The sequence below is a fragment of the Piliocolobus tephrosceles genome, chromosome 10 (genome assembly GCF_002776525.5).
Source record: "Piliocolobus tephrosceles isolate RC106 chromosome 10, ASM277652v3, whole genome shotgun sequence".
NCBI classification, from domain to species: Eukaryota; Metazoa; Chordata; class Mammalia; order Primates; family Cercopithecidae; genus Piliocolobus; species Piliocolobus tephrosceles.
Genome location: NC_045443.1, coordinates 68,050,702 through 68,066,879, shown reverse-complemented (window position 1 = coordinate 68,066,879; position 16,178 = coordinate 68,050,702). Strand labels below are relative to the sequence as shown.

Here is a 16,178-nt window from a genome sequence, read left to right as displayed (position 1 = left end):
TAGCTCTTTTGTGAATTGTTTTAATTAGCTTATCAATTGATCATAACAACTGAGCAAAGATATGAAAAACTCATGAAGTTGGTATTGCAACTGTTTATGAAATGTCTCAACGTATTATTCTTACCAATACTGTTAGTATTGTTATTTCATGTGTTAAAAGGGGTAGCTCATCAGTAATATGGGGAGCTTAAGAAGGAAGAGTAAGTCATCTAAGACACTATTGCTGTAGTATAAAGGTCATAGTTATTTAAAACTATGGGGAAAAAATGTATTCTCTCTGTTTCCCATCCTATCTTTACCCTTTCGTTCTGACCAAGATTAGTCTGGGTGTCCTGCCTATTTCTTCATTATACCTCACTCCTTCACCTCTTAAAAGGGTCAACATACTAACAACATACTAATTTTAGTTTACTAAGACCAAATTGTACCAACCCTTACAAACTCACTCAGTAACCCTTTGGCATAAAAAAGTCTGCAGTTGTATAGAATGCACCTGTATGGCTGCACAAGGAACTTGCACTTTTCATGTGAGTTGCAGTGAGGATCACATGGCCTCCCGACGCACCTTGAATCACATTTTGAGAATCAGGACTTAAAGGCTTCCAATTACCTACTCATTAACACATCAGACAGCCTTTTTCTTTTCACATTTTCCTTAACCTCCAGCAGTATCTGGCTCTGTTGAGAAACCTCTTTTGGAAACTCTCTACTCCTGACTTCCATAACACCATTTACCATGATGTTTCTCTGACCTGTCTACAGGCATAGATATCTGTGCTGAAATAAGGCCACCTAGCAAGAAAAGTTGTAAAGTTGTAGAGCCCATTTTTTTTGTCTGACTTTTTGGTGCCATGTATTGGTGTTTTAGTGGACCAAGACATAACAGCTCTCCCTCCTGCCTGAAAAAGACAGAGGAATTGGGCCTACGGAGATCAAAATGTCAATTCTATTGCTGACAGAGCTGCTGAATTTGTGACTTCAAAGTATGAAAGTGATATTCTTTTATGACTGCATCTCCTTCAAGCAAATTTTCTCACCAGTCACAGGCAGCAATGGTAAACCGCAGCACTCCCCTGCAGGGACAATGGCTTTGGGCTTACTTTACCATTTGCAAAGAACAGACCAGATTATACGGTCTTTACAGGCAGCCAGAACCCTAAAGGAAAGCACAGAGCTACACATGCCCTACTATCTTATTCCAAATGCACCAATTACACAAGTCACTTTCCCTCTCCTAGGGAGACTGACAAGAGGAAGAATCCAGGAATATTATTATATTAAAACTGCTACCACACAGAATAAAACATCAGGACTGGGTAATAAAGTGTTTCCTCCCAATATAATGGAAAGTGGAAAGCCATAGAAATGTAGTAGCTATAGCATCATGTGAAAATGGATAAATATTTGTATGATATATGTGGGTATATGCATATATACATATATACATTATATGACATAACCTGTGTATCAGAAAAAAAAAAACGAACACTAAAAATACCACAACCTTATCCCAGGGTGATGGGATACATGATTATCCCAAAATAAATAATACTTATTTCTCTTTTCTAATTCGTTATGTTTTCTAAATGTTCTATCATATGCATTAACTTATATAATTAGGTAAATTTTAAAACTCAAATTAGCAAGAAATGGGCACTAACACTGGATACATTTGAATTTCATGTACAATCAATATAGCAGAAAATATATATTGATATTGCCTACTAAAAGTGAGTTTCAGCTGGGCACGGTGGCTCACGCCCATAATCCCAGCACTGTGGGAGGCCAAGGCAGGTGGATCATGAGGTCAAGACATCAAGACCATCCTGGCCAACATGGTGAAACCCTGTCTCAACTAAAAATACAAAAATTAGCTGGGTGTGATGGTGGGCACCTGCAGTCCCAGCTACTTGGGAGGCTGAGGCAGGAAAATCACTTGAACCCAGGAGGCGGAGTTTGCAATGAGCCAAGATTGCACCACTGCACTCTAGCCTGGGTGACAGAGCGAGACTCCATCTCAAAAAAAAAGAAAAGAAAAAGAAAAAAAAGTGAGTTTCAAAAAGTTGATGAGACTAACTTTTGATTTTGCTCCCTCTTAAATGTTATCGTAGTCAAAGTGTCAGAGACATGCTAATTCTAAATCATACACAAATTGTGCTAAATTTGTGTTTTTTAATGATTCAGTATTACAGGTAAACTAAATTGAACATACCTTCCTCAAGCATGAGGCCTGGGTTTGTTACCCCTTCCAAGCCTATCATATAACTCAGATTCTTTCACTTGATAACTACAGTGTTGGTTATCATGATTCATGTGTCCCTTCATCTCACAAGGATTTATTAAATACCTACTGTGTGCCAGGCACTGTTTCGGGTCTTGAGGAGACAGCAGAGAACTAGACTAACAAGGCCCCACACCAATGGAGCCCAGATTTTTGTAAAGTAAGATTATACAATAAAGTAAACAAGAAACTGTTAGCTAGTATTAAATGCTATGAGGAAAAGAAAGCAAGGTGATCTAATAGAGAGTGGTCAGGCTGGGAAGGCCTCTCTGAGGAAGTGATGTTAAGACAGAGCTGAACAACCAGAAGGAGCCCCCACCCAGTAATGGTGAACACTTCCCCAGGCAGCAGGCAGGTGCACGCCAAGCCCATAAGGGGAAAATGAGCATAGGAACTGGAAAAAGGACCGAGTGGCTTGAAAAAGGTCTATGAGATGAAGCTCACAGCTACTAGGAGTCAGATAAAGCACGGCCTTGTGAGCCCACATGATGGAATTTAACTCTAAACAGGATAGAAAGTTATTGCAGGATTTTAAGAGAGAAACAGAAGCTGAACTCCTGAAAGAAAAAAAAAGACTTAAAAATGAATGGAAGGTCAGGCATGGTGGCTGACACCTGTACACCCAGCACTTTGGGAGGCCAAGATGGGCGGATCACCTGAGGTCAGGAGTTCGAGACCAGCCCGGCCAATGTAGTGAAACCCTGTCTCTACTAAAAATACGAAAAAAAAAACAAAATTAGCTGGGTGTGGTGGCACATGCCTGTAATCCTAGCTACTCAGGAGGCTGAGGCAGAAGAATCACTTGAACCTGGGAGGTGGAGGTTGCAGTGAGCCGAGATTGCGCCACTGCACTTCAGCCTAGGCAACAAGAGTGAAAACTCCGTCTAAAAAGCAAACAAAAACAAACATGAATGCAAAAGACCAAGAAACTATAAACACAACTTTTGTGTCATCTCCCATCGGATACAATCAAGACAGTCCATATCTTGTCTACAACAATCACAAAGAATAAATTGTCAGAATTCAGAAGATAAATGACTGTAGTAAAAAAAAAAAAAAAAAAAAATTAGAGAAATTGAAATCACATTTAAAACAAAAGAAATAGGAAAGATTCTGCTGAAAAAATATAAGGACATAGAGTGCAGACTTGAAAGAATTTTAGCTGAATAAAAACATACAAACGTTTAGAGAAAATAAGCACATAAAATGTGCTGAGATAGAAAGACAAAGAATATAGAGAAAATAAGTGCATAAAATAATGTGCTGAGATAGAAACATGAAGAATATATAATTGCATAATTAGTGTCTTTGAAGATGAGACCAAAAGATTTAGATCAAAAATCATTCAAATGTATAATAGAAAATATTACTGAAATAGGCTCTAGAATCTGTAGACTATAAGGGCATACCACATTATAGGCACTATCAACCCAAAGAAATATCCTGGTGAAGTTTTCTAACTTTAAAGATAAAGATTTCTATGAGACGAGGGACAGGAAAGGCAAGTGAGCTACAAGACAGACTAGCCTCAGGCCAGAGTATTTTTCACAGCAACTCTCAGTGCCAGAAGGCATTGGAAAATAGCAGCAGAGTTCAAAGAGAAAAAAAAATAGAAATAAAGATTGAATCAGGGGTTTAATATCCAGCCAAGCTGTTATTTACTGTTAAAAGCACCATAAATATATTCACAAACGTATAACGCCTCAGGAAATAGAGCACTCATGAGCCTCACTTGAAAGAAGCGATTTGATATGAAACCCAGCTGAAAAACAGATAAATCAAAATATAGAATTCGAGAATGGTGACATCCTTCTAAAAATAAAAGACTGGTCATGAGCATTGAATCCATTTGAATATGTAACTATCACTATGGAACTGTAGAAATTATGGTTTCAGCACATATTTATCGGCATAGCAGTACTAACACATGTCCATATCTTAGTGGCTTAACACAATAAAAGTTTGCTTGTAACTCAGGTCACTATTTAATGTGGGTTTCTGATTGGGACCCTCTGATCCATGCAGTGATCTGGGGACTCAGATGTCTTCCTTTGTGTAGTTCCACCATTTTTAATGCAGTTTTAGGGTGACCCTGGACCCATCCAGCTTGTAGACAGAAGGAAGAGAGAGAGAGAGAGGGTGGAGAAGGCATCCTCATTGTTAACTGCCTAAGGCTGAAAGTATCACTTTACTTTCACTTATATTGATCATGGAGAATTCTGGGTAGTCTCTAATATACAGAATATAATGTCAATATCATTAGACATAACAATATAGAAATAATATAATTACAAAAACTGGGAGGTTATGAGAATTGGTGGGAAGAGTGGTATATTTTCTCATTTTTCATGGCAGAAGTTAATAAAGACTTCCTAAATTTTATAAATCAAGAAATAATGGCTTAAATATATTTTCATGCCTTATTTTATGTTATAAATAAAGACATGGGAAGAAAAAAGTAGAATAACAACTAAAAAACAGAAAATATAGCAAAAGACAGAAAACTGAGGAAGAATAAAAACAAAAAAAGTATTAAAACACGTCTAAATCTGTTGAAATAACAGAAATGAGTGGAATAAACTAATCTTAAAAATAAGAAATTATTAGATGAGAATCAAAGCATGATGTTTGATGATGGTATATATTATAAATATAGAACTGTATCTCAGATATATTAATGAAAAAAGTTGTGGAACAAAATGTATAGTTCAATCCTATTTGTATTTAATAGTAATATATATTATGTATGATATATACATATAGTTTTATACCATGTACACATAGAAAATATTTGGAAGTATACACAAGAAATGGTTAGCAGGGTTATTTCTGGGGATTAGGATGAAGGGTTAGGAAGGGGAATCATATTTTCACTTTTTACCATATATCTATCTGTACCTTAAATTTTGTTGTAGTAAGCATGATATTTTTATTATGAAAATGTAAACAAAAATATCCTAAAGTCCAACACAGTATTATTGGAGAACTGAAACGAACCACAAAGGAAGGGGAAGTCAGGGAAGGCTGACAGAATGGTCTTTGCCAACCATGAATCTTGAATTGGAATCATTAACTCTTCTACCTGGAGCTAAAGATTCCAGGTAGCAAAAAGGCTGAGTCTCCAAGGGGAAGGAAGAGCCCCTAGCACTGATCCCCGTGTGCACTGACAATGTGAAAAGGTCGTGGTGTGTTTAACAAACCTTAGGGATGCCTGGAGTATGACGTGTGTGGTGGAAAGGTGTAAGAGGTTAAGACTGGAAGGACAGGGAAAATTTGGTGAATGGAGGAGTTAAAGATCATTCATTAGAAAATGAGATTATCTCAGAGTATTTTGAACAGAATAGTAGCCTGATTGGGATAGCATTTTACACAGATAACTATGATGTCCATATGGGGAATTAATTAGAGACCACAGAAAACTGGCAACCCATTAGGATTCTAGTCAAATAGTCCAGTTAGTCATGATGATGATCTGAACTAAAATGATGGAAATATAGATAAAGAGAATATGGGTTCAACATTCAAGGAATATTTAGCAGGTAGAACAGACAGAACTTGACTATTCATTGGATGTCATGGTGGTGGTGGTGTGAAGAATAAGGAAGGAAGAGTCGGGATGGTACCCAAATATGATAACTCATTTCCATTACGCGAGTGTAGAAAGAGAAGCAAATTTGATTGTGGATAGGAAGAAGGAGAAAGGTAAGTTCAGTCTGAGTAATGTTAAGTTTAAAGTGTAAGTGGGACATTTAGGAAGAGGGAAGCAGGTGTAAGACCCTGAGAAAGGTGGAAATGTGTAATATAGAAATAAAAATAATTAGCTTGTGACTAATAGCAGAGGACAAATGCAGAGAACTGTGAAAAAGGAAAGGGTGAAAGTATAAAATGTTTGTGACAGGTCAGGGTCCTCTATTCAGTTCAAAGGCATAAACAGAGAACATTTGCTTTTATTCCTGGAAATCTCTTGCCATTCCAACTCCTTGGCCAAGAATGGAGTTAAAGATTCCAGGTTTAAAAAAAAAAAGAATTGAGGGGCACATTAGAGTTAGAAAGAAGTGGGTGGATTTCTTCTAGCAAACTTTGGTCCTCAAGGAAGCTGGGTCCTTTTGTGGCTGCTGGGAATTGAGACAGCACTTCTCTAAGGAGCCTTGAGGCATCTCTTAGGAAGAGAGATGGACATTTGGCCTTTGACCCCTAACTGGACCACTGGGTGTGGTCATGACTCTTACTGGTATGACCAAATGAAAGACCATGCTGCCTAATAACTTCAGGAGGGGACTAACTGCCTCCCTGCCAGGCAAAAATGATTCAATTATCCTTTAAAAAGTAAATAGCTGGCCGGGCGCGGTGGCTCAAGCCTGTAATCCCAGCACTTTGGGAGGCCGAGACGGGCAGATCACGAGGTCAGGAGATCTAGACCATCCTGGCTAACACAGTGAAACCCCGTCTCTACTAAAAATACAAAAACTAGCCGGGCGAGGTGGCGGGCGCCTGTAGTCCCAGCTACTCGGGAGGCTGAGGCAGGAGAATGGCGTAAACCCAGGAGGCGGAGCTTGCAGTGAGCTGAGATCCGGTCACTGCACTCCAGTCCGGGCGACAGAGCGAGACTCCGCCTCAAAAAAAAAAAAAAAAAAGTAAATAGCTAAAAGCCAACCACATACTTCTAATTCAAACATAATGCTGGTACCTAAAAGTGCTACATTTCGTCAATCCAATCACCTCTATTTGTACCTAAGGCCCATAGGCTTTAACTACGTTGGTGGACAGTCTGGGGACCAAAGAAAGAAAGTCTTGTCATAAAGTAGTATTTCCTTTGTGGAGGGGAACAGTAGTGGGGAACTGACAAAGGAATCTAACAAGACAGAGGCCCGGTTATATTTAAATATAGGTAGAATTGGAAATCTTTGAGTTTTGTATATTAAATTTTTTTCTGTGTGTTTATATATTTGTAATAACAATAAAAATACTCAATTGTTCTTATGTAGTAACTATTTGAAATCATTTACTGTTGTAAAGTGGCTTACCATTTGCATTTGGAAAGAACATTTTAATCTCTTTGAAATTAAAATCTTAAATCATTTGTACATTAAATGTTAGAAATGACCAAACAGGTTTAGAATCCAAACAAAAATATATCGCAGAATGTTGTACAGCAACTTGAAAGCTGTTGCCTTATTACTGCTGTGAAAATGTATATCCTGTCATACTTGTTACGATTTCACATAATAGGAGGAGGAGAGGCTGTGCATTTCTAGCATCTATCCAGAGAGAAGGAGGTAGCACATATCTTCTAACTATATAAAGTCATATATTTTTTATTTTGTCTAAAATAAAATTCTCATTTTTGTCTAGAATCCTTTCTTTTTCTCAAATGGCACTCATATGTAATGCCTGGCACATATTAGGCCTTCAAATACATAGATATCTGTCTGTAGTATATTTTAGCATCACTATTTTTATGGGGAATAGTCAGAAATCTGTGCATGCTCTACAAAATCAATGCAACTTTTCGCAGGCAAGCAGAGAACTGAGGAAAATCATTCAAATGTGTTGATGCAATGGACCAGATGATTTCAATTTCAACTAATTCAACTCACTTCTTCACTATAGTTGGGTAGTCTAAATTTCTGTTTCAAATGTACAGCTTTTATATTTTTGCAAAGTTGCCTTTTTTCAGTGATTTTTAAATCGTTTAGTTCCCATTTCACTTCCCATTTACCATTTCAGTCTGAGACTTTAATACTGTTTCCACAGTTACAAGCCTCAAGTTAATCATGGCCTTGGGAATTGAGTTCTCCAGTGTGTACACAACCCCCTTGAGGGGCCTTGTGGGTTCCCAGCATAGACAGTTGGCTCCAAATCCTGCCTCTGGGGATTCAGGCACACTGTGTGCCAGCTCACCCTGCCTAACAAACACTGCTGGTGAGACAGAGATTACACATCACCATTTGAGAAAACTAAGGAATCCATCTTTGACCTTGCAAGGGAAGGGTAGTAGACAGAGTCTCCAATACAGTGTCTCATCTTTAATGGCAGCTTCTGCAGTCTGACAGAGATGAAAACAGGCCATGGATGAAAGGAAGCCTCTATTTCTCAGGATGACCAGGTGGACTGAGTTTTTCTAGTCTCCCAGGTATGCCAGGTAGATGCGTCTATTGTGTTTAACAGTATACTGCTATTTTCCTCATCACTGCATTTCCAAATCCTACTTGTCCTTTAAGGTTGGCTTCAAGTCTTACTTTCTGCATTAAAATATTCTGTTATATATTGGATACATATTTAGGCTATTAAAAAAACAGAAAATAATGTAGCAAACACTTGTGTACCATTAGATGCTTTTTATTTAATAAAAAATTATTACTCTCTGGAAGTAGGTAACATTCTGTTGAGAGAGAAGTCACTTTCCTCAGATCTAGTAGGAATTGCTTTCTGTGACGTGCTGAGAAGTGAACCTGGAACAGAAAGGTCTATTTCAAATTGTGTCTGGATTCATCTACCTCTTTCTTTGCCTCATCAAGACTTTACCACTGCCTTTACCCATGATATGTTCCATCTGCCAAGCCACCTCTGGAATAGAATTATGCTTCTGATGGACCTTCCCAGCCTCCCAAACAGCTCTCCAACCAGGAATGAACACCCAGGGAACCAGCTGAACTTCCTGCTTGTATTGACTCAGAGCCTAAAAGAAAACGTGCAAAATTACTAAAGTTCTTGGTCAATTCACTGGCTACAACTTAGCAACCTCTTTCCTCAGAATTCTGACTTTTTCCTTGTTTAAGGTGGAATTGCATCCTACCTCACCACCACCCCAGAATTCATATGTTGAAGTTCTAGCCTTCCAGTACCTAAGAATGTGACCTTATTTGGAAATAAGGTTGTTGTAGGTGTAACAAAAGTTAACATGAGGTCTTACTGGAGTAGGGAGGGCTCCTAATCCATTATAACAAGGCCCTTATAAAAAGGGAAAATTTGGACACAGAGACTCAGAGGGAAGATGATGTGAAGACACAGGGAGAAGAGAGCCAAGTGATGACAGATGCAAAGATTAGAGTGATATATCTGTAAGCCAAGGAATCCCAAGGATTGCTGGCAAACACCAGAAGCTAGAAGAAGCAAGGAAGGATTCTCCCCTACAAATTTAAGAGGGAACATGGCCCCGCTGACACTTTGATTCAGACTTCTAGCCTCTAGTACGACAAGACAAGAAATTTCTGTTGCTTTAAGCTTAAAAAAAAAAATAAATTTGAAAAAATGTTAAAGTGTTACTGATTGTGTTTGACATAGCTTTCTATATCCTCCAACATCATTCTTATTTCTCCTCCCCAGAAGCAAATTGTTGCCTATTATTGGGCTCTCTTAGGTAGACTTTTTCAATGATTCTGCCGTTTTCTAGATCTTAATTTTTCACAAGGAGTCCAGTTCCAGGTACCTAAATTAACCAAACCTTAGGGCCCCTGCCTCCATGCAAGCATTGAGAGACCCTAAGGTGGAAATGCAGGCTGGAGCTTTAGCTGGGCCCATCATCTTGACTGGGAACCCTATACCTCTTTTGACCTCCCGAATTCTGTCTGATTCTGTAGCACTGAACATTTAATCCAGCTTCCAATCCCTTATTTATTACCTACATGCAGGTACAAAATAGAGGATATATTATGGTGTTTCCTTATGAGATTATAAATCCTTGAAACAGTATTAAACTCTTTTTAAAGCAAGCTAAGGAAAGTTCCCCTAAAGAGTTCCTACTCTATAGGAGATTGCACATGGAAACCAATCTCATTATTAGAGAAGTGTGTACTCACAAGGATGCCTAACTTTACAGAACAGGTGATATTGCAGCCATTCAACAGTTATTGATAGCCTACTATGTTCAAATTAGTGAATTAAGTATTATAAGAATAAAAGAAATGCAGAAAGATTTGGTTTCCCTACCTTGAGTATCTCTCAAATGACTAATGAGGCATTTTTGAAAATATATACAGTAAACTACTTCATGATTTCAGTGTAGTAATCATGCTGGGGGGCTTCAGTGAAGGTTATTATTACTATTATGATAATTATATCATTATCATAATTTGATTTGTATTTTAGGAACTTTTTAATATTTAGATTTTTTCCTAAGCAAACCTGAAAGTTGAGTGTTTGCCCAGACAACTAAATAAGAATTGCTTATCTTAGATCAAATCATCAGTACCACTGGCATTTTTACCAGAGTTTGAAAATGTATTCTTGCACCTCATTCTTTTGCCTTGCACTGGCGGCAAATCACTATGTATAGAAACTGCCAAGACAGGCCTTATGGAACTTACACAGCATCTTTCTCTCTGTGACTTGTATGAACACAAATTGAAGATGGATAACTGAAATACACTTGGCCACAGATTCCATTCTGTCATCTGGAACTAAACTAAAGCAAAATTATTCAAGGCACATTTCAATGAAATTCTTTATGAATTGACCATTCATTTGTGCTTTTTATTATAGCTAGACAAATTGCATTATTATATAATATACCTTTTTTTTAAAAAAAATCAACTTTTATTTTAGATTCAGGGGGTACATGTGCAGGCTTGCCACATGGGAACACTGTATCATAACACTGAGGTTTAGGGTGCAGATGATCCCATCACCCAGGCAGTGAGCACAGCACACAATAGGCAGTCCCTCACCCCCTTCCCTTCCTCTCTCCTCTAGCAGTCTCCAGTGTCCGTTGCTCTCATCTTTATGTCTATGGGTACTCAATGTTCAGCTCGCGCTTACAAGTGAGAACATGCAGTATTTGGTTTCCTGTTTCTGCATTACTTAGCTTGGGATAATAGCCTCTGGCTGCAGCCATGTTGCTGCAAAGGACATGATTTCATTCTTTTTATGGCCGCATAATGTTCCATGGTGTATATATCTTTTTAACTAATACCATTTAAAATTTCACATGCAATGTTCCTATAATTTTATTTCTATCAAAAATGCAATAAAGCATTATTATTGTAAACTTAGCAGAGTCACAGAAACTGTGGTCAGTCATCAGTCAAGAACTGAATGTCCTGAACCAAAGACTTCTTAATACTATAATTTGGATTTATTGTTGTCCTTATTTTCCAGACACTGCAAATGGATGTAAACAAACTGAACATAACCTTGCTTCGGATCTTCCGCCAAGGAGTGGCTGCAGCTTTAGGACTCTTACCCCAGCAAGTGCATATCAATCGACTCATTGTAAGATACCCACATTTCACATTCCCAAAATTCAAGCTGTGTGTGTGTGGTTTTTTTAATCACTAAAGGGCTCATGCTATAGTTGTATGGCTCATGAGCCAAATCTGGCACATCATGTTTTTGCAAATAAAATTGTATGAAACAAGCCATATCCACTCATCTATCCATTGCCCATGGTGACTTTTATGTTACAGTGATAGAGTTCAGTAGTTACAAAAGATTGGCTCATGAAGCCTAAACTATTTATCATCTGGCCCTTTATAATGGAAGTTTGTTAACTCTGTCATAGTTCAAGGCTAGGTCCTGTGGTAAGTATGAAAGGGTCCAAAACACTTGCCTTAACAGCACTACTCTGAAAATATTCTCCTTTAGAGTGAAAGCTTCAATATCAGATAAGGCAGTTTCCAGACATCATTTGTTAAAACCCTTTCAAGTATATCAATAGAACAATGGACATTGAGTGCAGAAGGCAGGGCATTTTAAATAAAGAATAAAGAAGAACTGACCCTGAGGACTGCAGCCCAGATGGAATGCAGGAATTGGTAGTCCAGGAAAACCAAGAGAAAACTTGAATGGGCATCTGAGTGGGTAAAAAAAAAAAGTCAACCCAAAGGATCTGTTGTATAGTACACAGTCAAGGCCTGTCTGTCAATCACCCACATCCATTATTTCTTCTCTTTCCTTGGTGTTTGGGAACCTGGGTATCATACAACTACATGTTCCCATCTGCACTGGAAAATGGGCATGAGCAAAGGCCAAAAAAAAGCAATTCAGATCAGACGACTGTCTCTTTGTAAAAAGCTAGTCACCTTAGTTTTATGTGAAAAGGGACTTTGGGATCACTGTGCAGGTTTTAAATTGTTCTTAATGTCCACTGCAATGGGAGTCCAAGCAAGGACTCCGCGTTCCCCTGGCCTTAAATTGCTGTGCTTCTGCTGCATGGAGCTCGGCTTTCTACTGCATCAATCTGCATTCACGATGGAGGGAATTTGCTTTTTGTTTTGGTTTGGGGTTTATGTTTCTTTTTAGTTTTTCTGTGTGTGGAGAGTGAGTTGTTTCATTTCTTCACAAAAACTTGTATCCTGTGAATCAATAATGTTCTAGAAGTAAACAAGCTTTTAAAAAGTTTTAACTCGTACCAAGAAGAAGAAATACAACATTCCCCTGAATGAGTGAAAGTTACCCGGTTGCTCACACCTGTAATCCCAGAACTTTGGGAGACCAGGAGGGTGGATCGCTGGAGGTTAGGAGTTCAAGACCAGCCTGGCCAAAATGGTGAAACCCCACCTCTACTACTAAAAATGCCAAAAATTTGCCAGGCATGGTGGCAGGTGCCTGTAATCCCAGCTACTCAGGAAGCTGAGGTAGGAGAATCACTTGAACCCAGGAAGTGGAGGTTGCAGTGAGCAGAGATGCACTCCAGCCTGGTCAACAAAAGTGAAACTCCATCTCAAAAAAAAAAAAAAAAAAAGTTTTGGATCTAGATCTAGATTTTTTGTATATATACATATAAAAATATATATGCATCAACCTGTGCACATATGTTTTGCTAAGATATATATAGAGATGATATAGATATCTCAGATATACTTTTATACATATTAGGTTTAACGAGCGTAATAGCTGTTTGCAGGGATGAAGGAGGGATTTGCCAGACTGAGGAAGAGATATGCTTATCATATCCTCAGAGAATGTTAGTAGCATAGTTAAAAGTACTTATTATAATACCTAGAGTTACAATACCTGAGATAGCAAAGCATGATGATTAACGGCATGTGTTTTGGAGACAGATAAAACCGTACTTCATTTCCAGTGTGGTCATATTCCATCTGTGTGAATGTGGCCAAGCCACTTATGTTTTATTTGTAAAATAGAGATAATACCCATCGCTTAGGGGTGTTTTGAGCAATAAATGAGATAAGAGAGTTAAGGTAAATAGAAGCATGTTACACACAACTCAAGTGCTCTGTACCTACTGTAGTTATTAGGTCACAAACTATTTAAATTGTTATAAACATGTTTCACATCAGTATTTAGTTATTGTCTGTTGTTCTCTGCAAACATGAAAAAACTTTTACTGGCTTGCTAGTAGTAAACTGATACTTCATTTTATACCCAGCTAAAATTTGCACATTAAAAGAAAACTTTCCAGCATGAGAGCGCTCCATGTGTCAGAAAGAAAGCTAACAATAATTTCCTTCTATTAGTGTGTTGTGTAAGTTGTAAAGATAATATTATCAATGGCCATGTCATTTTTATCTGCTGTGTGTGTGTGTGTGTGTGTGTAGAATATCAGACATTTATGGTAAGAAATTCTCTGACTCCATTTCAGCTAATGAGGTAATGCTAATAGGAAAAGTATCATGACATCACCACACAAGATACCCATTTCTACCAAATGACCAATTTTAAATGTGTGATATATTTGAGGTGAAGAACAGAATCAGGAAAAGGATTTCAAAGTTCATCTGGCACCATCTTCTTCAGCTGGCCAAGCCTTCCCATTAACACAAGTTATAAAAGTAATAGAGAGAGTGGTGATGTCTAATATGTAATTTTACTATTACATCAGATTTTATTTAATTCATTTGATTTTAAAATGCTTCTTTAAACATAATTACTCAGGGAACATCTGAACAATCTATATCCAAAAAGTTACAATATAGAATGGTAAATGAATCAGCATGAAATGAAATATAAAATTACTAATCTTGCAGGTGAGGGACAACTAATTACAAGAAAGCTATTTGAAGATTTTAGACTTTGGACTGGTAATATTAAGTCTACCAGAGAATAACTAATAAATGTAATCTCCACAAAGCCTTTTAGGATTCTAGAATTCTGACTTCCTTTAATGTTTCTAAAGGAAAGGTTAAAATATTATCCAAAATTGTTTAAAATGTCTATAACAAATACAAATATTCTGCTTTTATTAGGGAAAGAAGAACAGTATTGAACTGTTTGTGTCGCCCATAAACCGAAAAACAGGGATTTCTGATGCTCTGCCCTCTGAGGAAGTTCTTCGTTCACTTAATATCAATGTTTTGCATCAAAGTTTATCCCAGTTTGGAATTACAGAAGTCTCTCCTGAGGTAGGTTGCTGCATGAAACATTTCATTTAAAAATGTGAACAGTTAGCATGCTATGGTAATTCAACCCCAAGAGGCTTTGAGATGAAAGTTGTTTATTGTATGTTATTTGATAATAAAAGTTTCCCTGAGTGTCAGAATTCTCTGATCTTTACATTGTATATGTTTACGTCTTAAGGAAATGCATTTTCATATGAAAGTTTCACTTTTTGGCATTTTTCTTCTTCAAAACTTAGTGGCCTTATAACTTATTTTGACTTATCCAGTCAATTTTCTAGAAGAAAGAAGATTTAGATGTGTTTGTCAATTGATCACTTGAAACTGATATGTCAAAAAAACAAAAATACATTTAAATCTTTCTTTCTCTACAGGTGCACCCCTCCTTACTGTCTTCATTGTCAAAATGGTCACCAGATATTCACCTTTTCCCATAAATTTGAAATTAATTTGAAATGTGATTTTTCTTTTGCTGAAGAAACTATAGTTTCTTAAGAACTTAAGTCTTAAGAACTATGGATGTTTCTTCAGCAAAAGAAAAATTTTTTTTTTTTTTTAAATTTTCCCTCCCCCCCCCCCCCCTTCCCCCCCTAAATTGGTTTTTTTTTTTTTTTTTTTTTTTTTTTTTTTGAGACGGAGTCTCGCTCTGTCGCCCGGGCTGGAGTGCAGTGGCCGGATCTCAGCTCACTGCAAGCTCCGCCTCCCAGGTTCATGCCATTCTCCTGCCTCAGCCTCCCAAGTAGCTGGGACTACAGGTGCCCGGCACCTCGCCCGGCTAGTTTTTTGTATTTTTTAGTAGAGACGGGGTTTCACCATGTTAGCCAGGATGGTCTCGATCTCCTGACCTCGTGACCTCTCTCTCTCTCTCTCTCTCTCTCTCTCTCTCTCTCTCTCTCTCTCTGCTGGTCTTAAATACCTTCCCAGGCCAAAATCTAGATATCTTGATCCCTAATCTATTTGCCTTTACAGTAAATCACACTGCGTCTCATTTTAGTAAATATCACAGGTATGGTATAAAAAGCTCTGGGTGGGCATGGTGGCTTATGTTTGTAATCCTAACTACTAGGGAGGCTGAAGCAGCAGGATCACTTGAGCTCAGATGGAGTTTGTATCCCAAAGCCACACGTAAAATGTGCGTGGATCATGGGCAGACCATTTAATCTCTGTGAGGTTGTCTGCCTTTGCATGGTGTCAACCTCCCTGAGCCTCAGTTTCTTCAACTCCAACATGGGTATAGCACTTATAAACTTGAAATATGGATTGAATTTTTAAAGTATATATAGAAATTCTCACACAGACTAGGTAGCAGACAAATGTAATTTGAATGCAGGATGAATTGCCACAATGAGAATATATGTCATCATTGAACCATGACTGTCACAACCACCCCCAACTGGTCTTCTTGCATTTGGTTTTGCACCTCTCTCTCTTCTCTTTCCCAACACACCCAATGTGGTTTCTTTCCTGCCACCAAAGTAATCTTTCTCAACATAAATTTGGCTATGCCCTCCTAATTTCATGATTCTTCTTTGGCTTTCAAAATACTATGGAATGAAGTATAGATTTCTTAATATGGTATATGGTCCTTTGTATGCTGGGCT

At 37.9% G+C, this 16,178-nt stretch overlaps 1 protein-coding gene across 2 annotated transcripts in view; it reads left to right on the top strand.

Moving 5' to 3' along the window:
- The window catches only part of PTPRR (protein tyrosine phosphatase receptor type R), a 292,728-nt gene that overhangs the window by 149,576 nt on the left and 126,974 nt on the right, over positions 1–16,178 (top strand). For both annotated transcript variants that reach the window (XM_023226530.1, XM_023226531.2), the window contains 2 exons: positions 11,378–11,491; positions 14,428–14,583. In XM_023226530.1, the coding sequence (XP_023082298.1) occupies positions 11,378–11,491; positions 14,428–14,583 (270 nt within the window). The remainder of the gene's footprint in view (positions 1–11,377; positions 11,492–14,427; positions 14,584–16,178) is intronic.